This window comes from Ciona robusta, chromosome 11, assembly GCF_009617815.1.
Source record: "Ciona robusta chromosome 11, ASM961781v2".
Lineage (NCBI taxonomy): Eukaryota > Metazoa > Chordata > Ascidiacea > Phlebobranchia > Cionidae > Ciona > Ciona robusta.
The window spans coordinates 4,814,793-4,837,095 of record NC_143245.1 but is presented as its reverse complement, the minus strand read 5'-3'; the positions used below and the strand labels follow the sequence as shown (position 1 = coordinate 4,837,095).

Sequence of the window (22,303 nt, the reverse complement as noted above, 5' to 3'; positions counted from 1 at the left end):
AGCTCTACATGAAAAAAAAGAAAAAAATGCAACTGAGACTATGCGTAAAGTTTAACAAGAAATGACTGTTGTTTTCGTGATGTCCGCGTTACAGCGAACATACCACAAGGGGTTACGTAGGTTCACGCGTGTTTGTTTTGCGATGTATAGAAATGTACATTTAGTCGATTGCCGACCTGTTGTTGTTGTTGTAAGGCTTTTATTGGTGTACATAGTCGCCCTATACTTTGTTTCAGTATTTCTAAACGTTTAAGTCGTTTTGATGAAATAGTAACAACCGTAAAATGTTCTCAGAAATAGTTCAACAATCAGCATAGATTTCTGCAATTTAAGTAAAGACCGCACCTTAAATTGAAATTGCAAGATGGTTCACTCAAAATATTTGGCAAAAACTCGGGAGTTTGATGGGATGCCAAAACTGAATGATTTCGAAATAATTGAAGAAGAAATTGATGAAACTTTAAAAGATGGAGGTGACTTGTGCATATCTTAATGAGTTGGTAGTAGAAACAATATAAGATGACAGCCTTTGATATATATAATTGTAATGTTTTACCCTATAATTAGTATATATAGCAAAATAGCAGACTGGTGTTGGATGGGACATTTTTTCCCGTATCCATTTGGTATAAAACACAGATTATTTACTCAATTTTATTACTGTGTTTTATATTTTATAACTGACTCTATAATATAGTGTTGTTAATTGTCTAAACCGCGATCAGAAGATATGGGATTGCGTTGCTAACGGCAGTTTATATATTATCAATGAAATAAATGGGTATTATAGCTTAAAAAGGTTGCCGGTTTAAACGAAACAGAGGTTAGACATTGTTTACTTTTTCATTAAAAATTCATGTATATGGATGTATTGTTAGACAAATATAACTAAGTTGGGAGAGGGGCTTAAACCAGTTGATCCGAAAATTGTGAGTTTTTTATGTGGTCGACTGGTCACTGGTTTAAAATGTTTGTTCTGAATGAATAAGTTGCCTGGGGCACTGCTATCTGTTCCATTTAATGATTTGGTTGATTGATTATAACTTGTAGTGGAAGAAGATTTCAAATAATCACATTCGTTATAGGCCATGTGAGGCATTATGGCAAAATGTAAAGCCACAAGGCACATGTATATAGCATGATATAAAAGCTACATTTTAAAAATGTAACCTTGTATACCATCAAGATCAAACTACAGTTATTATGTACTTTTAATTTTTTGCTTGTTAAAAAGGGCATACCAACGAAAACTCAAAAATTGTATATAGATAGGTAGAGACGCTTAAATGTGGTCTTAAGATACCTACCATCAAAGTTAAAAAAGAGGAAACGGTTTCTGAAATAATCGCGGCACATCAAATCGCTGTAGCAAAAAAAACATGGGATTTAGCAAAGAAAAAGTGTCACTCAACTTTAACCAGTATGGCAAGTCAAACCCAAAGACTGCAAACAGTATAAAATGAAAACGGATACACAGCATACATTGTTATTGGCGTTTAAATGCGTGGCACAAAAATATTCTTTTACAGGAAACGCTGGTTCTGTTCCAGTAAAAGGTTTTTCATTTGGTGAATTGCTATCTATGCAGTTAGACACATGGCCTATTGTAATATACATTATGGTAAGCAATAAACACATTTAGGGCGAAGACTGAAATTTAAAACTTGCCTCTCAAAAAAAAAACACAAACAAAATTCCCTCTAAAAAGTTCCCAAAAAAGCAAAATTCTGTAATATTAATATTATTATTTTTACAGAGGTGATTGGCGAAGCGATTTGCACGAGCGTTGACCCGTTTATTAGGTAAGTCAGGTTTTCAATGTTGCTTGTGGTTTCCTACAACATATTTCTATTTTTTTCAGGGCATACCCGATTCCACCCGGCGTTGCAGTGCCTGGTTTACAAGTTTTAAGGTTTGGAAATTTTAAATATTTTATTTAACTTTTTTGGTTTCTTTAAGAAATAAAAAGTAGTTAAACAACAAGACATTATATAGACGCAAAATGACAGTCGTTAAAACATGCTGACAATAAAAATGTATAGGCACAAGGTGTTTGAAACTTAACAGCTGTGTTATAAAGACTGTCACTTTTCCGCAACAAGTTAATGTTACATTTCACAATCAACCTAAAATTATAGAAATAAAAGTGTGCACAAAGATTTTACAAAAATCATGTTTTTTTGTTTTGTTTTGTTGATTTTTATTATGTATGGCTGATAATTTGGACAACCCATAAATGACCACTGGGTTGGAGCAATTGTCGTTCAGTGTCTTGCCTAAAGACGCATAAACGTCCAAAATCGTAGCAGCGGCGAACTTGAACCCATTACCTCTGGGTTACAGGCAGGCGCTAACCACTTTGCCACGGCACCAAATTAATAACTCATGATTGTGTTTATAGAGTTACCAAGAGCGCAAACAGCAAGTACCCTGTCGGCTGTAAAGTCATGGGCAACTGCGGATGGCGCACAACATGCAAAATTTCGGATGATATTATATGGTATAAAGTCGAAGGTGATCTCAGTGATACTGTATGGCTGGGTGCTCTCGGAATGCCAGGGTAAGTTATATTATATACAGTACTGTCGGATAAGATAATATTGTTAACACCTAAATTCTATATGCTTGGTCTTGTTTTAAACAATTAACAACGCTCTTTTAGAGTCGCTGGGCTATGGTTACATAATTCTATAAATATTCTTTGTTTATTAACAAATTAAATGGAAAAAAGTATGAAAACGTGTCCAATCTTATCCCACTTTGCTATATGTAAAACTGTTAAATTGTAAAAAGTAATATAGTAAGGTGGGGAAAGATGGGACACCTTTTCAATCTTTATTCTAGTCATATTTGGTAGTAAACAAAGAACATTCAAAGAACTATAAATCCGTGTCCTCACGACTTCCACAGACCGTTGTTAATTGTTTAAAACTTGATCAGGATATTTGGATATTATGTGCTAGTGGAGTACCATCCTAATTCACCCGACTATATGTGTTAAATTATCAATAGTAATCATGAAAATATTTGTAGAATTTCAGCGTATTGTGGATTCCTTGACATTTGTTCGCCCAAACCAGGCGAGACTGTAATGGTGAACGCCTGTTCTGGAGCTGTTGGTAGCATAGTGGGACAAATTGCTAAGATTAAGGTACATAGGCGCCCACTCGATTATATTTACGGCAATAATAATTAAAAAGGTCATTATAAGGCCAAAAGGGTTACGTGAACGATTTGCGTGAGACTGTAATATATTTCACGAGCGTCTGTCACCTAAGCTACCAAATCCTGTTATAAGCCTTAATAAGGTATAAATATAAATTGTAAATTTCTTCATCCCTGCATGACGGGAAAATCACGGTTGGCGACGTATGGTTTAATGCAAATCAAGGATCTTTATCTGAGTATAACATTAACTGTGTTGTTTTTTCACAAACCAGGGCTGCAAAGTAATTGGTTGCTGCGGTAGCGATGCAAAAATCGAATTTTCAAAGTCGATTGGGTTTGACGAAGTATTCAATTATAAGACATGTGGGTCTTACACTGAGGTTCTAAAGAAGCTTGCTCCAAATGGAATTGATTGTTTCTTTGATAATGTGGGTTTTCTCGTTATAATAATTATAGAGTAGGGTGGGGAAGATGAGACACCTTTTTATTCTATTTTCTCGTCCCATTTAGTAGTAAACAACGAAAATTCAAAGAGTTAAAACCGTATCCTCACAACTCCTATATAGCGCTTTTAATTTTTAAAAACCTAATTAGGAATTTTGGGTATTACGCACTAAAGGTCTTTTTACTATACAACCCATGTTAAATAACTATCGGTTAATAGGTTGGTGGTCAGTTATCGTCGGATATCATGAGTTGTATGAACATGGGCGGAAGAATAGCTGTATGCGGTGCAATTACTGCATACAACTCCAAAGAACCAGTTACAGGTAAAAAAAAGGATAAATTTCTTAATAATTTTCCATTTGTTTCATTTTTTTTTTAATTTTTGATTTGTTAAATTCAGCAACTGTGGTTCAACCTGACGTGGTCCTTAAACAACTAAGCATAAAAGGATTCCTTATCTATCATTTGAAACATAGGTTTTCAGACGCTTTGAAGGAAATGGTTCCGTGGGTTTCAGAGGTATATGTGCTTTTAAAATTAAAAATATCCCCAGAAGGCTATCCCCCTAATTAAATTGTATGATATGATTAGTTTAACTACGTGCTCATTCATTAAAGCCCTGCACTCTTCTCTTGGTTAATAACCTGATTTTATACCAAACAACCACGTAATCAGTTTTTGTATAACTCTCGGAAATTAAATATAAAGTTTTATAAATATAAAGGTAGGGAAAGATGGGACACCTTTATCACATAATATCCAAATGTCCTGATCGTGTTTTAAACAATTTAAACAATCAAATTTCTTTGAATGTTTTTTGTTTACCACCAAATGGAACGAAAAAATAAAATTAAAAAGCTGTCCCACCTTCTCCCACCTACTACAATAAACTACATAATATAAAAAATCCTAATTTTAGTAATCGCCTTTGGCGCGCGCTTTGTTGGACCGTGAGAACACTGTCAAATATTACTGTATAGCAGTTTTTTTTATTAAACTGGAACAAGTAAAATCAGATTTCAAAAAGTGTGTTGTCTTGCCTCACTTTAATATATTAACTTACTCGGCATACCTACAACTGAACTTTGTGTTTCAGGGCAAAATTAAAACCCGTGAAACGGTCACTACTGGTTTTGAAAATATTCCCCGTTCGTTCATTGATATGCTGGGAGGGAAAAACATCGGCAAAGCTGTCGTCGTACTTTGAATAATGATGTGCGTTGTGTAGGAAAAGCATAATGTTAATTTTTTTGCACTAATCTTCCGGTATTCACTTTTGACAACAGAAACCATTAACTTGTATGTATATATAGTAGGGTGGGGTAAGATGGGACACCTTTTTATTCAATTTTCGCGTTCCGTTTAGTAGTAAACAAAAAAAAACATTCAATGAATTATAAAAACCGTTTCTTTACGACTTTTATAGATCGTTGTTATTTGTTTAAAACGGGATCGGATGTTTTGATATTATGTACTAAAGGTGTCCGGTCTTACCACCCTATTTTACTATTATGCGGAAATTCATCGTTAGCACATAAACGTTCCCTAACAAACTTACACGGTGACATTAATCATTATATCCAGCATGCATTTTGTAAAGTAGGCTATGTAATTTAAAACCTTTAACGTAATCATTTAGTAGCATCATGTTTGTACCTAACCTATTTAGTGAACCATTTCACTTGACTTGTTTTAAAATGACGGTTACTTGAAAATGAAATACACTACTAAATAACTTTTGTTTACATTACTGGACAAAAAAATGTCATCGAAATATAGTTAGCGCGTCTGCCATTAACGCAGAGGTTATAGATTTAAGACTCGTCGCTGCTACCATTGTGGGTACGTGTTTTGGGGCAAAACACTTCCAATTGCTCCAACCCAGTGGTAACTAATGGATTGTCTAATCTAATGTGTCAGCCATGCAAAAAACACAAATTACATACGTGGTAACTCGTAATCGAGCACGACGTTTATGATGCAGAACATCCATGTTATAAAGCGTGTCGTTTTCCGTTCACGCGAGGATAAATAAGTTACATTCGTTCATTAGTTGCAACTAAAGACATAATAACAAGTTTAAACCATCACTTGAGTAGATGCTAATGTATAGTAGGATGGGGGGAGATGGGACACCTTTTTCCTTCTATTTTCTCGTCCCATTTGGTAGTAAACAAATAACACTTAAAGAATTATAAAACCGTATTGCCACAACTAACATAGACCGTTGTTAATTGTTTAAAACTTGATCAGGATATTTAGATATTATGTGCTAAAGGGGTCCCATCTTCCCCCATAGTACTATATAATCAGTTCTTATACATAAACTACCAAGTCAAATAATTCTTAAGTTTATTTCCATATGAATGTAGCAAACGCGAAAAGGGAACAGTATATATAACTACAAAGATAAACAACTACTAAAGTCGTCGCGTAAAATAAGCGACCCGCATTTGAATATAAAGTACGCCACGCTTGTAGGTTGGCACGTATATTTACATAGAAACAAGTTTGTGTAATGTCACAAGGGCAGCACAAGACGACTGAAACAACGGTCTTTCACTTTTGAGGTAAAATAGGTCACGTGGTTACCACCGTCACGTGATAAAGAGCTCGGATACATTCGACTGCCAGCAGCTGGAATGAAAACGAATAGCAATGTTATCATTAGAAATTCAAGAAATGTTTTCCGGATGCAATATTTCTCTTATGAAAGCCTCAATACGCGTGACTTGAAGCGGGTAAACAAATCTTAAACCGCTTTGCGCTGCGGTTGCCATTATAAGACCCGAAAGCTGTGTGTTGCACCTGCGCTAAATAAGGCTGTATGTTTCCAAATATGTCTGTAAGATTATGTCCTTAATAGCTTTGAAAACGAACTTAATATTCTCAGTGTCAGTGGCGCATGTGAAGTGGGAATACAACGTTCTTTTAGATTTCTTTGTCTCGCCGAAGTTTTGTTGATACTGAGATAAAATAAAGAATTTCGCCGCTGTAGCGTCGTGCCGCGGCCCATCGTATTCTGGGAAGTAATCATTCATGTGGGAATGTTGGATCTTTTCTTCCAGCACGTCGGTCTTGTTAAGGAATAGAATAACCGACGTCCGCTTGAACCATTGGCAGTTGACGATAGCTCGAAAAAGCGCGCAACTTTCTTTCTGTCGGTTTATTAGTTCCAGTTTTCCGTTACTACCCTTTTCGCCAGCCAAATTCTCGTCCGAGCCGCGTCGAATGACTGGAAAAGGCGGTAATTCTTTCGCTACTTTAGGACTACGGCCGTGGTGAAGGGAAGAAAAGTGTCGCTGAAGTTTTTTCTTGCCAGGAGCTGTGTTCTGACTCGACTGGGTTCGAACCATAGGTCTCTGTTTTTGTTGGTTGTTATTTCTCCCGTTCAGACTTGGCTGTTTCAGTTGCGTCATGTTATTTCTTGCATCTTGGTTAATTTCTTCCTCTGGTATTGATTGGTCATACCTAAACAAAAAAATGTCGTTATTTATAAGTATTTAAACCAAGATTCGAATATTTGATTCTATCGATAGAACTTACATATAAGCCTGGGCCGGATTAGTAACAGTAAATATTGACTTTTGCATTACGTTTACGTTAATACGCGTTAATTTTTTAAAAATAAATTTAAGGTTTATTTTCTAGCATGTTTATGACAATTCAAGGTTTAATTAATGTCGGAGTTATTTTTTCCAACAAAAATTGGAAAAAGATCGGCAAAGCAAGTTTTAAAAATATAACACCGCATGGTGGCGCTGCTGCCGCGCGCACTTCATTTTGTATCCCTCGAGCAAAAAACTCTGATTGCCGTTCACAGCGCCCGCAGCTTGCCAATTGCGCAACACGCTGATTATCACCCTGCAAACTCGCGATTTAACTCAACAGTTTGTTGTTCACGTACTGGCTGTGTGGGTGATATCAGTAAACCGTATAGCACAGTTAAACTATCGAAAACGCTTTACAATGCAACACACTGTATATGGCAAGCGAACGTTATTGCAAGAAAAACGTAAGTAGTTATTATGTTTGCTTATGATGTACATACAATTTGCACAGTACAACATTTAGAGTAATATGGGGGAAGACAGGGCACCTTTAGCACATAATTTTCAAATATTGTGATTCCTGATTGTGTTTTAAAAATTAACAACAGTCTATATAAGAGGAAGAGTCGTTAGGATGTGGTTTTATAATTCTTTGAACGTTCTTTGTTTACTACCAAATTGTGCAAGAAAATAGAATAAAAAGGTGTCTCATCTTCCCCTACCCTACTATACAATTTGCACGGTACAACATTTACAAAAACTGCAAAGCGTCTTGCAAGAATTCGTTTTGCAAGTTTAGTATTCTGACGTTTATAACCAGAGACAAAACATATTGCAATCACCATTTCCTACACGCTCTTATAGTACGTGATATTAGGTGGGTAGCAAATTTGACTAAACCGAACAAGGCAGGCTATTATGTTCAACAGGAAGTCTTAAGTACAATGGCGTTGCGGTTAGGGGAACACTGACTCGACTTTCCTGTAGTCCAAGTAGAATAGTTCGTATTGACCTAGCAAGTGGTGTTTAATGCTCATACGTTGATTAATATTGTCAGGTGTTCGGAGGGCTGTACACGCCGCAAGCCGCAATAAAGGGTCATGAACCAATGCAAATCGAATATACCAAATTTACCGTTTTATATCATGGTGTTTACCGGAGGTATAAATATGTAATGTAATTTTCCGTTATTAATTGCTGTAAGGCCGAGTGCTGCCTTGGGAATCGTATTTTTTCGTTTTTTTCGAATAGAACATAAGCAATATATATAGCTGGGGTGGAAAAAAATGGGAAACATTAGCACATAATATCTAAATATACTGATCGTGGTATAACCATTTAACGACAGTCTATGGGAGTCGTGAGGATATGGTTTTATAAATCTTTGAATGCTCTATGTTTTTTTTATATTCTATTTTTCTCGTTCCAAACGGGAACTTTTTATTCCGTTTGAGACGAGAAAATAAAATAAAAAGGTGTCCCATCTCCCCCCACCCATACCATAACTGCAGAAACAATTGCCGTTTGCAGCAGTACAAACGACAATAGCCCCAATACTATGAAAGCCGTATCGCTTTGGTTGAGCTTGCAAATTACTGTTGTTGGGGCCTAGTGCTAATTAAGTGTGCGTACGTGACTTCTGTATAACGATCCAGCACATATAAGGCTTTATTGGGTAGAATATACGCTACAGTGCTACTTGCTGCGTGTTTAATTGAGTGAAAGTTTAATTTAATTTTGCAGTTTTTGCAACTTGTATTTAAATTTCGCAGACATAGGAATAAGACGCAGCCCGCTTATACGGCGTAAATATAGTATAAAGTGGGGTACGACGGGACACGCCTTCATTCTCTTTCTCGTCTCATTTTGTATTAAGCAAAGAACAATCAAAAAATTAATAAACCGCATCCTAACAATTTCCATGAACCAGTGTTAATTGTTTAAAACACGATCAGTAAACACCTTTTTTAAGACACATATATAGCTCATACAAATAGTATCCATGTTTTAGAAAATATGATATAATATTTGCCGACGGTTTCCATCTGACCCCGCATATCTATATACAGTACGGTAGGGGAAGATGGGACATCGTTTGCACCTAAATCCTGTATTTCCTGATCGTGTTTTTAACCATTAACAACGAGTTGTTATTAAGGGTACAGTTACATAATAAAAGTATTCTTTGTTTACTACAAGTGGAACGATAAAGAGAATGAAAATGGACCATCTTAACCCGCCCTACTATATATACCATTAATAACAACTTACTCGCTCAGAGCTGCAAGGAAAATAATTGAGGTGATGTTCTCAAAGCAATGAATCCATTTCCGTCTCTCGGACTTCTGTCCTCCGACATCAACGATCCCAAACATGAATTTATCAATCTTGAAAAGATACTCCGTGATGCCGAGCGTTGGTCGACGGGAACGAAGGACATCCTATATATAAGGTTTCATGGTTAGATTGGTATTTTTTGCAGAAAGTGATTTTTTACAATACTTTAACATTTACACTATAGACTATAGCGTGGTGAAAAATGGGCCACGTTTTTTTGTAAAAGGGATTTTTACGAAATTTTAAGATTTATACTTTAGAGTGCATAGTGCGTCGGGGTAGGGTAGATACCGTTAGCGCATAATATACTTTATTTTCGTGATTTAAACAATTAACAAAGATCTTTTTGACTCCGTGAGGGTAAACGATTTATATAATTCTGTAAATATATTTTTTATTTGTATATATTACAAAATAGGACGATTAATTAAGGAGAATGAAAACATGGGCTATTTTACCTCAGCCTACTAAATATTCAAAAAATATAGAAAAATAAAGTAGTTTCATTTTTTTCTTTTTTTTTGAGTTTTCAAATAATTTTTTTATCATAAAACTTTAATTGTTGCACAAAACTATATTTTAAACTGATATTAATTGTTGCACAAAACTATATTTTAAACTGATATTAATTGTTGCACAAAACTACATACTATATTTTAAACTGATATAAATTGTTGTACAAAACTATATGTTAAACTGATATATCAAAACCTGTTAAAGTGCTTTGTTAATCATGATAGGAGACGAGTATAAGCTGTAAATAGCTTACGGATTTTCCATTTAGTTATTACTTATTACGCGGATTTTAAAAGCAAGGCATTTAATGCCTTTTGGTTGCTGTTTAATTCGAGCTGTCTAATCTGAATCGATATACGATACGTTGGGACTTGACACCTCAGTAGGCAGATGGTGACAGATAGAACGGAAGGTTCAAAATTTAGTAGAGTATGAAACTAAAATTACCCTTGTGGTATATGCGGTTACAGCAGTCAGCTAAAAGGGGAAATTTTCAGTTTTGAAATAATTTTTTACATAAAGACCAAAAATAAATTATGTAGTGGGGCGTGAAAAGATGATACACCTTTAGCACATACTATCCGAATACCCTGATCGTGTTTTAAACAGATAACAACGGCCTATGAAAGTCGTGAGGATACGGTTTTAAAATTCGTTACATGATCTTTGTTTACCACCAGATGAAACGTGAAATAGAATAAAAAAGTGTCTATCTTCCCCCACCCTACTATACTAAATCACAAACAATTACACAAAGATATAGTGTATCATTATAGCAATTGGAAAATTACATTTACAGTAACTGTGTTGCGCAACGTAAACCGATGAAATTTTTCTTTGTCATTTAATTAAAACCAAATAGAAAAGAAAATTTTAAATATAATTTCAGTTCTGTAAGAGCAAGGTCGTACCCGCACACCAGGGGGCCTTGAATTTATGCCAGGGTTGGTCCATTATAATATAGTAAAATGGGGGGATGGGACAATTTTTCATTCTATTTCCTCGCCCCATTTGGTAAGCAAAAAATTAAAGAGTTATAAAACCGTATCCTCACGACTCCCATAGACCGTTGTTATTTGTTTAAAACACGATCAGGCTATTTGGATATAATGTATCATTAAAGGTGTCTCGTCTACCCCCACCCTACTATATAGTAAAAGTAATACACATATACCTGTAGTGTTGGGAGATAGGAAGCGCTGGAAATCCGCGTAAGATTGTTGAGATAATAGGCAGCTGAATCCAGCAAATGAAACTCGTTTCTTCGCCTGAAATACATTATTTTTAAACAACTTTTCCAAAAGAAAATGTCTTTGTCTCTTTAAACAAGGTAACGAATGTAACAAAAATACATAAGAACAAATACTAAATAAAACGACAAGACGACAGTCGTTAAAACAAGCTTATCGTTTAAAACATAGACTAAGTAAATAATTTGCTAAAAAAACGTGGTTGCTACACCAAGCAGACATGGTTCAAAATAAGTGTTCAACACGTTTACGCTGCGTTAGTCACATTAGGTATTTAGTATATCAAGTTGGTATGTGAGTCATTCTGTCTCAACAGTCAATTTATATAATCTATGATATCTTGTCTGCGATCATCTGTTTTTGACAGTTCGTAACGACAGAGTTAAATCTAAAGTGTTTTGGATTCGTATAGCAATTAATGGGCGCGGTACAGTTAAGCTGAGTCTATTCCTGTAAAAAAGGATTGGGTAAATAAAGATAAAGTCTGGCATACCCCAAAATATAGCTCTTTATAGCCGCAAAGAACAGTTAACTGTGCCACACGCAATGTACAGAAAATATTCTCACGCTGCTGCAATTAACCACAATGCCACAAAGGGGAAGCACTTGTATATTCCGCCGACCAACGTAGCGCATTACGCACGTACTTACAAGTAGCATTGCTGTACGCCTTCGTCCTTCCAAAACAGCATTATTCCAAGGACCCGGGTCGTGTCCAGACTAGATTCGCACTCCCTCGGCAACTCTATGCTTACTTCACCGAAATCTTTGTTAGCTTCCAGCTCATAAGGAATTCCTAACACAAAATCATACAGTTATGAACCAGAGTTTTTTGTTTGATGTACAGACTGCACAGCAGGTGTCACTACATTGTCTTGTCACAATGCGTTATCTTAAATTGCCCTTTCTGTATGAAACATGTTTTAGTTTAGATTTAACACAAAGATACCGAAAACTGCAAGCATATTGTACCTACAGGGCGATGCAGGACCTGTAATTTGAGTTTTATTTTTATAAGTACTTTAGCACATTCTTACCCAATTCTAGCATAGCGGTGGCTAGCGTCTTGATAGAAAAGTTAATGTTCTGGTAAATCAGGGGGATATGCCCTGCCAGTTCTTCGTGGGAGTATCCAGTCCCATGTATAATCCGCATCTACCAACAAACAACAACAACATTACCGTGAGAAACTGTACGGTGTTACGTATTTTTCCACGTTGTTCTTTTTTAAATTGCGTCTACATGAAAGTAAAAATGACTTTCAAAGCTTATAGTTCCGGGAAATGTTATTTTTGTTCATTCGCGTGGATTTTTGTTGCGTAATTTGTTTTTCACAATCACATCAGGTAATTTTAAAACGTCACATGTTAGTTAACTATAAATTTCTTTCATCGTTTCAAAAAAAAATGTATTAAATTTTTTAATTCTATAAATTGGCAATCATAAAACTCCTTAAAAAGGACTTAACTTGGTGTTTACAGCTGTACATCCCCCCCTGCATCAGCAGTATTCAATATAAACCGGATTTAACGGCAAAAGCTTTTGGAAATATTTTTAGTGTTGGATTACAAAAAATCATGTTTTGGTGGCACAGACTCGCCCCAAAACATGACCATTTTAAAACGACCTGATGTCCGTACAGGTTCTTGAAAAAATCGCTATTCGGGCCAACATAGTGTTATAAGCTGTTGCAATTACTTTAGCATCAGTTGAGTTAAATAGCTATAATAAAAAACTTATTCGCATCGGGATTTCCCGCAAAGGTTAAAATTGCAAGTAAAATCTGTCGAACGTTTTTTGAGTCATAAAAAATATTCAACTGCACATATTGCCATGCAGCTGGTACCAACTTTTCTGTTATTTTTTCACTTTCTCGTTTTCTACGCAAAGCGCGTTATTTCCTAAGTCCAAAAATACAACTCCGCCAGTGATATTTTACAACCAGGTCAACGAGAATTTAAACATAGAAGCAAAAATGTCAAAACAGTATCGAATTACTATTACCGGGTACGCCAACAAAGGCAATGGCCGCTACATAAGGTCATGTTATTATTATTTATTACATACACTCGCCGTGGATTGCTTGCAGACAAATCTGACCAAATCGGTGAACGTAATATAGTAGGGTGGGGTAAGATGGGACACCTTTACCACATAGTATCCAAATACCCTGAACGTATTTTAAACAATTAACAGCGGCCTATGGTAGTCTTTTGGCATATACGTACAGTATAGGGTAGTAAACATGAAACATTTAAAAAAATTTAAAAAATGTATCCAAACATTTAAAAAATTTAAAAAACGTATTCATTTTAAAGTCTTCAGGATACGATAATATAGTTCTGTCAATATTCTTCATTTGTTACTTTATAGGACTTTACTTCACACATTGAAGTTTGAAATTTATTTTACGAATTCTTTTGTCCTTCGTTTATTGTAAGTAAAGTTTCAAGAATCGAAACTCGTTCGTGGAAAAGATGACTAATGCTCATGTGTTGCAGGACTTGGTTGGAACTCAGAATACAGTCATATTAGCCCTACACATGCGCTTTTGCTAACATAAGCTTAAAGTTGTATATTTTAGTGGGGTTGAGGAAGATAGGACACATTTCCACTCTATTTTCTCGTCATATTTGGTAGAAAACAGAGAATAAACAAAGTATTATAAAGCCGTATCGTCACGACTTCAATACACCGTTGTTAATTGAATAATTGCACGCGATCGTAGCATAAAATAAATAATTTTACCCGAAACAAAAACTTTATCATTCGGCAATTCACTTTGAATTATCCTGTAAAAGCCGGTGTATTCAAACGTTGAAACGTACAACAACGCAATTTATGTGTGTGGTAATGTATTACAACTATAACATGGCATATAATGTTTCTCCGTCTTATGCATTATACAAATGCACGATTCTTAATACAATTATTTTTCCGTGTTTTAACGGGGCAGTGCTCTCTTCCCTATTTTTTGCTCCTATATTGGAATATTTTTTAAAATGCTCTAGTTGCAATCGCCGTAAAACACTCTTAGCGTTTTAGGCAGTTTGGAAGACTTTTAACAAAGTCACGCTTGGTATATATTTAGCGAAAACACAAATTCTACAAATGCGAAAAGAGTGTAAATACTTAATTGCTGTGTGTGGTGAATTACACTCGTGTGCTCTTATAAACACACAAAAGGGATTTCGCGTGAAAAGTTGTTTTGCAGGTCTATAACACGGACGGTATATTGATGTGGTCGAGCTAACGCCTAAATACTCACTTCCGTAATGCTGTATGTAGTCACCGCTCGATTTAAACAACGTTTAATGGCTATGCCTGGGTTCATTGGGCAATTTAATGCATCATGTAGTAAACTGCAACCACAGATAAAAACGGATGTGAAAATCGAAACTAAAGTTTTGAAACTGTACTAGTGTTTTCGATCTGTTCAGAACATGAATTTTCAACGTTACTATATTTTAAAAACCGAAATCGTAAATTTAAAGACCGAAATTTCCAATTTTATCTTTGAACTGCTGCTCATTCGTTGTAAAAAAAAACAACCTATACGAAAACGCTAAAATAGTATTAAAAGCAAGGTGGTCATATTCTAAATTTAAATTTTAACTAAAAACATTCAAGTGCATACATTAAAACGAAATTGATATTTGTGAATCTTTGTTATTAAGCAGGGCGGGGAAAGATGGAACACCTTTTGCACATAAAATCCAAATATTATGATCGTGTTTTAAACTATTACCAACGGTCTATGGGAATCGTGAGAATACAGTTTTATAATTGATTGAATTTTTTTATTACTAAATTGGACGAGAAAATAAAACGAAAAGGAGTCATATCTTTCCCCACTCCACTATGCATTCATTTCCTTTTGATTGCATATGGTCTTGTGACCTAATTAATGAGCATTATTGCGTAATAACCACAAGTACGTCACTTCACGTACAAGGCAACTAAATTCATTAGAATTTCCCGGGTATTAGATCGCAACAAGACGATGACATTATAACTAGAAAGGGAAATGGATGTTAACGAATTGCGTAATACGAATTCTAAAATTACAAATACGTAGCGTACGCATATATTGTCGTAAACGCATATGACCACGAGATTTGCGTACTTAAAAATAGATCTATCATTAAAACGTCACATTATCGCGTTACGTTGTAATTTACTGGACGTTAATCTAAAATAGAGTTAGCGCGTTACGTTGTAATTTACTGGACGTTAATCTAAAATAAAGTTAGTGACGTTGTGCCGTTCGAGGGTATAATTTTTGTTCTAATTTTAATTTACGTTCCACTTCAATCCCTTAAATGTACGTTTCTGATGCAGATAAACAAGTCCGCACAATAAGGCTCAGGTGTGCCATAAAGCCCTTTCTTTCATGGACTACAATTACAAAGCAGACAGGGCTTTGACGGAGTATAACCCACAAACAAATTATCGGTAACTATAATATAGCATACAGTTTTCGGAAATATAGTATAGGGTGGGAAGGTGGGAGACCTTCAGCACAGAATATCCACATATCCTGATCGCGTTTTAAACAAATAACAACGGTCTATGGGAGTCGTAGTGATACGGTTTTATAACTATTTGAATTTTCTTTGTTTACTACCAAATGTGACGAGAAAATTTTCTCTCACGTCTCACCCTACTATATATATATATATATATATATATATATATATATCCCGAATAAAACCTACAATTCCAACAAGAGTTACTTTTTAGCTCCTGTTTCACTGCATGTGTTTAAAAGACACAGGGTAACCTAATACACCAACAGTTAGTGCAGAAAATCACGTTTGCAATTTTAAACCTTAAACAACGGGTTAAATCGTGTTGAGGTGTGAGTAACAATTCACAATCGGTAATGTAGTAGGATATGGGAAGATGCGAGACCTTTTCATACTGTTTTCTCGTTCTATTTGGTAGTAAACAAAGAAAATTCAAAAAAATATAAAACCGTATTCGCACGACTTTCATAGACCGTTGTTAAAGGTTTAATTTACAATCAGGATATTCGAATATTATGTCTAAAGGTGTACCATTTTCCCTACCCTACTATATATATATAAGTTAAACACAATTGAACCCCCAAAAGTGTCGCTTTAATCTGGACACATTGTGCATATGTTTTGCTGCTGGCAATGACGTTAATAATTTAAGTGTCAGGTTCCTATGTAACGTAATACAAAATGCAAAACGACATGTTGCTCTTAAGGGTAAATTTAAATTTATGACTACAGTCTAAAATAAACCGCACCACTACTTCGAATAAACTATAAAATGCCAGGTCGTTTTTAACAAGGTGCTTTATAAGCAGTGTTACGCACGTAAATGACAGTACACGTTTATAAGTTTGGAACCCCAAATTTAATATGGAGTGTTATGGGGTAAGATGGGACACCTTCAGCACACAATATCTAAGTATTCTGAATCCCGATCGTGTTTTAAATAATTAATCATAGTCTAGTTGAATCATGACGATACGGTTTTATTATTCTTTGAATGTTCATTGTTTACTATGGACGAGAAAACAGTATGAAAAGTGTCCCATCTTCCCCACCTTACTATATTTTTGCTAATTGGTAATTTAGTCTTTGGATATATATACCTGATATGATGTTTTTGCATATATATACCGCAATGGGGCTTTAAATAGTTTATACATATACTTTGTTTAAAAAACTCTGCAATGTAATAACGTAAAAAATATTGCAAATAATGCTAACATGCCAAAAATATGTCACGTATGCTATATACGAAGCCCACACCGAAATTGTAAGCCGATTAGGGCATAGTTTTCTTGGCTCTTTGAACTTTAACCCGCAATGACACGGCTGGCTATAAAGTTTGAATAAAAATAAGCGATTAAGTTCAAAATATTTACCTGTTTTATAAAAGTGGACTTTCCGCTCTCAGCAGCCCCGAGCACCAATAGTTTTACTTGAGTTTTTGCTTCACGTTTCGCCTCTTTAAGTCGCTGCTCTATTTCTCTGCTTATTGACTTGGACTCGGAAGACTCGGAACCGGAAAAGCAAGCCGATAAACTCGACATTAGGCTCGGCTTCGAATTCCGCATCTATAATTTCAGTAAATGCTAACTTTCTTTATCTAAAACATGAAATGCGTTAAGCGATTTTAAAATCGTAGTGCCAACTCATTGCGATCTTTATCGCTCGAAATATTTTCACAGACAATAAAAAAATCATTTCCTCACTGCAAATGTGCATTAAGCTACACTTTAATGGAATTAAGTTCCAGCAAAGCTGTATAATAAAACGTATAGGCGATAACAACAGCGTCGTGCCCGTGGCTAAATTATAATGTGGATTGCTGGTGATTGCCACGCTGAGTTGTGGTCACCGCCAATTTTGGGATCAATCCACAGAATTTTATTTCAGGCATTCGTTATCAAAATATACAACTGTCAAATTCTCGCGTTCACTTATTTCTGTTTTTTTACTTTATTGAGTTCATTCACTTCGAAAAGTCCCTGGTTTCCTTATCGCCAATTTAAACAAAATCCACTGCGATTTTTACAACAGTAATTACTAGAAACCCGTATAAGCCCTACATTTATAACATACAATTTTAAGACAAACCACTTGTTAATAAATTAACACAAATCCTCACAAATCTGCGTAACTTATTTTACTATAAACTTACTGTCAGTCTAGTGTCGTATCTACTGCGCTTAAGCTTATCAACTAACAGACCATTACTCATTTCTGTCACAGCAGATGTAGACTTAGTAACATCACGGGCCTTTTTTCAAGCGTCGCCAATCTGAGTGACATTCGTCATCGCTTGAATATTTCATAACCTCTTGTAGTGACTCACTAATTTATCGAAACTGCTCAAATGCCCCTCTCTTAATCTCGCTTCCACTTCCTTGCTGGCACATTCCAAACTGAATTGAAACGTTGTGTACAATTTCATGCGGTTGCTGTCCCAAGAGAAAAACGACAATCACTGGATATTCACCTGTAGTGCTGAGCTGTGAGCAAACCTACTGGTGCGTTACAAAAAATCGAACTATGGGCAATCAATCCAGCAGTGGCAGGCTTTATCGAATGCCAAATCGACCGTTTTGTATTCACAGCCTAATAACCAACGGGGCGCTTAATTAGTTTGCAAAATTACCCGGTCGTTTGCAACAGAGTTTTTCTCCCGTATTTTTTACCAGCTGCTTGGCCGGTCTTTCAACTCGAAAAAAAAGGGTGACCTATTCACGAGACACTTTCACAGCTTTGCGGCCTTGCTGCTAATGGTCGCGTGGCAGTTTATATAAGATAATATCACGGCAGTACAGAACAGCCATCAAAGGGAAGGAAAAGTAATTCATATTTGATTTCCCTATCCCCTTACCCGGCTGCTGAGCCGCGTACTGTACACAACAACAGAACCTACTTGTTTTTGTTACTGCTTCAGACTAAACCGCGTTGTACCACTTACAATGTGGTCACGCCGCTTTTTATTTTGCAAGCTATTTGGTGGGTGCGTACAGGCTACTTTTGAGACGAAATAGCTACCGGTCGCAAGTTTCTGAAGTTTAGTTTTGTTTGCTTTATTACTGATAAAGAAAGTATTTTAATACCACCGTTAACTATTGTTAAACCAGGATCTTTTCCACGCTGCAGCAATACCTGACTAACTAAATATAGATATCTATAAGAACCGAAACTAAGCATTCAATCGAAACCTAAGTATCTGATACGTTGTTTTGCGCTTTAAATTGTAACTCTACCCTTGCTGCACTAAACCCAAAGCAATATACATCCGCTACAGCCGTAAACAGTAAAATAAATACACTGGTACACTTATTTATGCCATCACAAACGTGTACTTGTTTTGCACTTTGTAGCATATATACGTCATTTAAAATTTTGCAGAGTTGTCAAGTAGGCAGTTGGGTTTAAATATCCAATGTACGTGTAGCAAAACACATAGGTAATGTGTGGGAAGTCTACCACGTCATTAGATGTTTTAAACCTGCTCTACTACAAGCATAGGCGAATAAGTAAACGTTTGCCTAAAAGGCTGCATATACTTTTGTACACAACACAGCTAATTTGTCTGGTCACACAACAGTTGGTCTACTATCAAGATTCTGCTTCTTCCATTAACAATACCAGTCATGCGTAAATCTTAACAGCTCGTAATACCTGGCTACTGTAATCGGGTTTCGCAGTATTTTCTTATCTTCCAAGTAACACTAACTTATATTGTATTATCAAACGATTGTAATTCAACCGAAACGACACCATATCGTAAGCTGTACTGCCGATACTGTTGAGCACATTACAGCGAAGCGCTGGCTCCTGACGTAATGCAAATAACTTCCTGAATCTAGCGTAGAGCATCCAGGCGCCGCGTAGTCCTGTTTCAACCTGACGTTCTGAATGCCGTTCCAGTTTTGCTGCTTTTGGTACAGTACAATTGCATTGTCATCGCCCAAAACTTTGCGTCAGCCACTGTGGAAATGAGTAAGAAATGCGACATCCACATAGTCACAACCAGTTACCTCATGCTGAGTTTTTTTAAAACCACACGTTCAGCAGCAAATCGACGAACAACTTCACTTAACTCGCAAATGTCATTTGCGCACACTTTCTTTTTTCAAGAAATTAACAGGTAGTGTTTCTAAGAAGAATTGGTACAAGTTTGTTAATCTTTGTTTTCAGAGATTCTTACTGATTAAAACACATAAGGAAGGTAGCCAGTTTATGTCAAATAGTCAATTGTATTTACGGACAGCGTTGCAAAAATAATTAGTGTAAGGTTTTACGCCGCTAGACGACGCTTTTAAGCTCTTCCTTAAGAGGGACCATAGCTTAAATTTTAGGATTTTTTAGAAAGACGACGATGACTTAAATTGAATTAAGGGTTAAATTAACAAACTCAACCTGAGTAAAAGCTTATAGCAGATGATATAATTCAAAAAAAGATTGTTAAAAAACACATTTGACCTTAATGAAAAGGTTTACAATAATCCGTTTACATTTAAATGTTAATCCAAATTAATAACATGGACAGCGTTGTATAAAAGTACATAGTATTGGCAGGGCCCTTGGGGTTCATATCTCCACCTATACATAAAATGACTTTGGCTTGCGAAACTAACGAATGGTTAACAGCCAGGAGTATGATTGTATATCATGTTTCGTCACTCAATACAACCGGCGTCCAAAGTTCCATCCGTATGTCTGGGATCCGCCATAACAGTTTGCGTAGCGGTCAAGTCGGCCACCGAACAAACCCACTGTAAGATAAAATAGAAAGCAAACTTAATCGTGATAAATTGTATACGTGACGGACTGCACATAGTACCTTTGCTCAGTTTCGACTTGACAGCACTCAGCACAATAGACCTTGCTAGTGTGTTAATTGCGCAATAAACATTTCACATTACTTCTAGTACGATTTCATTTGTATACCTTTTACAAGTTAAAAACCCTTTTGTATATAAAATTCATTACCAAGGGGAAACCGCAGCAAAATTAAGCAAATATAAATCGAACATCAAAATAGTATTGATTGATTCGAATTCACAAGAATACATCACGCAATAAATGAATAAATCAGACATATAATCCCAGTATATTATTGAGTTTGTGACTTGATCGTGTATTGGAAAGCACGGGATGTGTTTTCGTTGAAGGATTAGCAGCGCCGTAGTACAAAGTGCATGTTAATTAAACACACGCAGTAGCTTTAACATACTTTGCTTCACCCACAAGCACACGACAAACTACGTAATATTGACCACAATTGTAATGTCAGAAACTACAAAGTAGCAAGTCAGCTTACTGTGTATTACAACTTTTCTGCTGGAGTCTCACCTTTTAAATAGACTTTCACGGTTGAACGAAAATAACTTATAATTGGTAATTGTACAAGCATAATTGTGTGTTACCGAGCAATCACTCTTTCTTACGACCGTGATTCAGCATTTAAATCTATGAAGTCGTAAATTGTTACAGCAGGCTGCTGGTTAAGCCACTGCGTACGTGAGTTCCTAAAACCAACATAACTCTAAATGCTTTGATTGTTCGCAGAAGCAATGCCTTCCAATTTTGACCTTTGAGTACATGCCTGACTGATGGTCCAAGTACGCCGAATGTTTACTGCTTTGGGACCACTGTCGCGTAAATGGTCTATTTCTATTCTGGTGGTTATTAGACAGGTATATTTAGATTTTTATATACTTGCTTTAAAAGATTGTAGAAAATGCGTCATCTAAACCGTTTCTTACAAGTATGCCTCAGCATAACGTTATTTTTTATTACTACAATAATAGTATATACAAAAAACTTAAGTATAGGATGTAGCATTTAAACAACAGTCGTTACAACACGCCTGTGAATACATATATATAATAGGGTGGGGGGAGATGAAACACTTGTTTATTCTATTTTTTCGTCCAATTTGGTGGTAACAAAGAACATTCACAGAATTATAAAACCGTATCCTCACGACTCCCATAAACCATTGTTAATTGTTTCAAACACGTTCAGGGTATTGGGATATTATGTGATAAAAATGCTCAATCTTAGAACATGGCTTCTACACTTAATGTCCCATGCAACCGTCGCCAAATATACAATATATAGTAAGATGGGGGGAGATAGAACACTTTTTTTTCTATTTTCTTGTCTCATTAAGAAGTAAACAAAGAACATCTAACGAATTATATTGTTTAAAAACGGTCAGGATATTTGTATTTTATGTGCTAAAAGGTGTTCCATCTTTCCCCACCCTATACTATATAACTATATAGTTGTTATTATCCTTTACCTAACAAACAGTTAGGTAACAATTTATAAAATCTCATTTGTTATTTGTATTTTTTAATTAATGTAGATTCTACGAAAACCTAATATTGGATGAAATTCATGTGTTGTTAGTTGGACAGATAAGTTGATAAAGTACCAACCAAAATATACAAGCAAATCCTGTAAGTGAGTGTTTTTTTAGAAAATTTCATATATATAGTAGGGTGGGCAAAGATTGAAT

The 22,303-nt window shown here is 35.7% G+C and overlaps 2 protein-coding genes and 1 long non-coding RNA gene across 4 annotated transcripts; 2 read left to right on the top strand and 1 right to left on the bottom strand.

Annotated features, from left to right (window-relative positions):
* Positions 1 to 250: 250 nt before the first annotated feature.
* Positions 251 to 5,360, top strand: LOC149728609 (prostaglandin reductase 1-like). Of its 2 annotated transcripts, none has more exons than XM_089888993.1 (9): positions 251 to 473; positions 1,757 to 1,802; positions 1,862 to 1,912; positions 2,402 to 2,560; positions 3,034 to 3,151; positions 3,441 to 3,596; positions 3,833 to 3,938; positions 4,016 to 4,134; positions 4,712 to 5,360. In XM_089888993.1, the coding sequence occupies exons 1-9, from the start codon at positions 365 to 367 to the stop codon at positions 4,820 to 4,822; spliced, it is 975 nt and encodes a 324-aa protein (XP_089745119.1). In that variant the 5' UTR covers positions 251 to 364; the 3' UTR covers positions 4,823 to 5,360. The 2 variants fall into 2 exon arrangements, with proteins under 2 accessions (XP_089745119.1, XP_089745120.1); XM_089888994.1 differs by lacking the exon at positions 251 to 473 and adding an exon at positions 992 to 1,425.
* A 590-nt stretch (positions 5,361 to 5,950) lies between these two features.
* LOC149728608 (guanine nucleotide-binding protein G(q) subunit alpha-like) lies at positions 5,951 to 17,435 on the bottom strand. The gene is made up of 6 exons (XM_089888981.1): positions 17,175 to 17,435; positions 12,307 to 12,424; positions 11,921 to 12,065; positions 11,194 to 11,287; positions 9,438 to 9,607; positions 5,951 to 7,086 (listed from the first exon to the last, which is right to left on the bottom strand). Exons 1-6 carry the CDS (start codon positions 17,364 to 17,366, stop codon positions 6,429 to 6,431), a joined length of 1,377 nt encoding a protein of 458 aa, XP_089745107.1. The 5' UTR covers positions 17,367 to 17,435; the 3' UTR covers positions 5,951 to 6,428.
* On the top strand, positions 7,443 to 22,255 carry LOC149728607 (uncharacterized). Its single transcript, XR_016386064.1, has 4 exons — positions 7,443 to 7,630; positions 9,446 to 9,618; positions 21,346 to 21,473; positions 22,151 to 22,255. It is a non-coding gene; the product is annotated as an uncharacterized LOC149728607 (long non-coding RNA).
* The last annotated feature ends 48 nt before the right edge of the window (positions 22,256 to 22,303 follow it).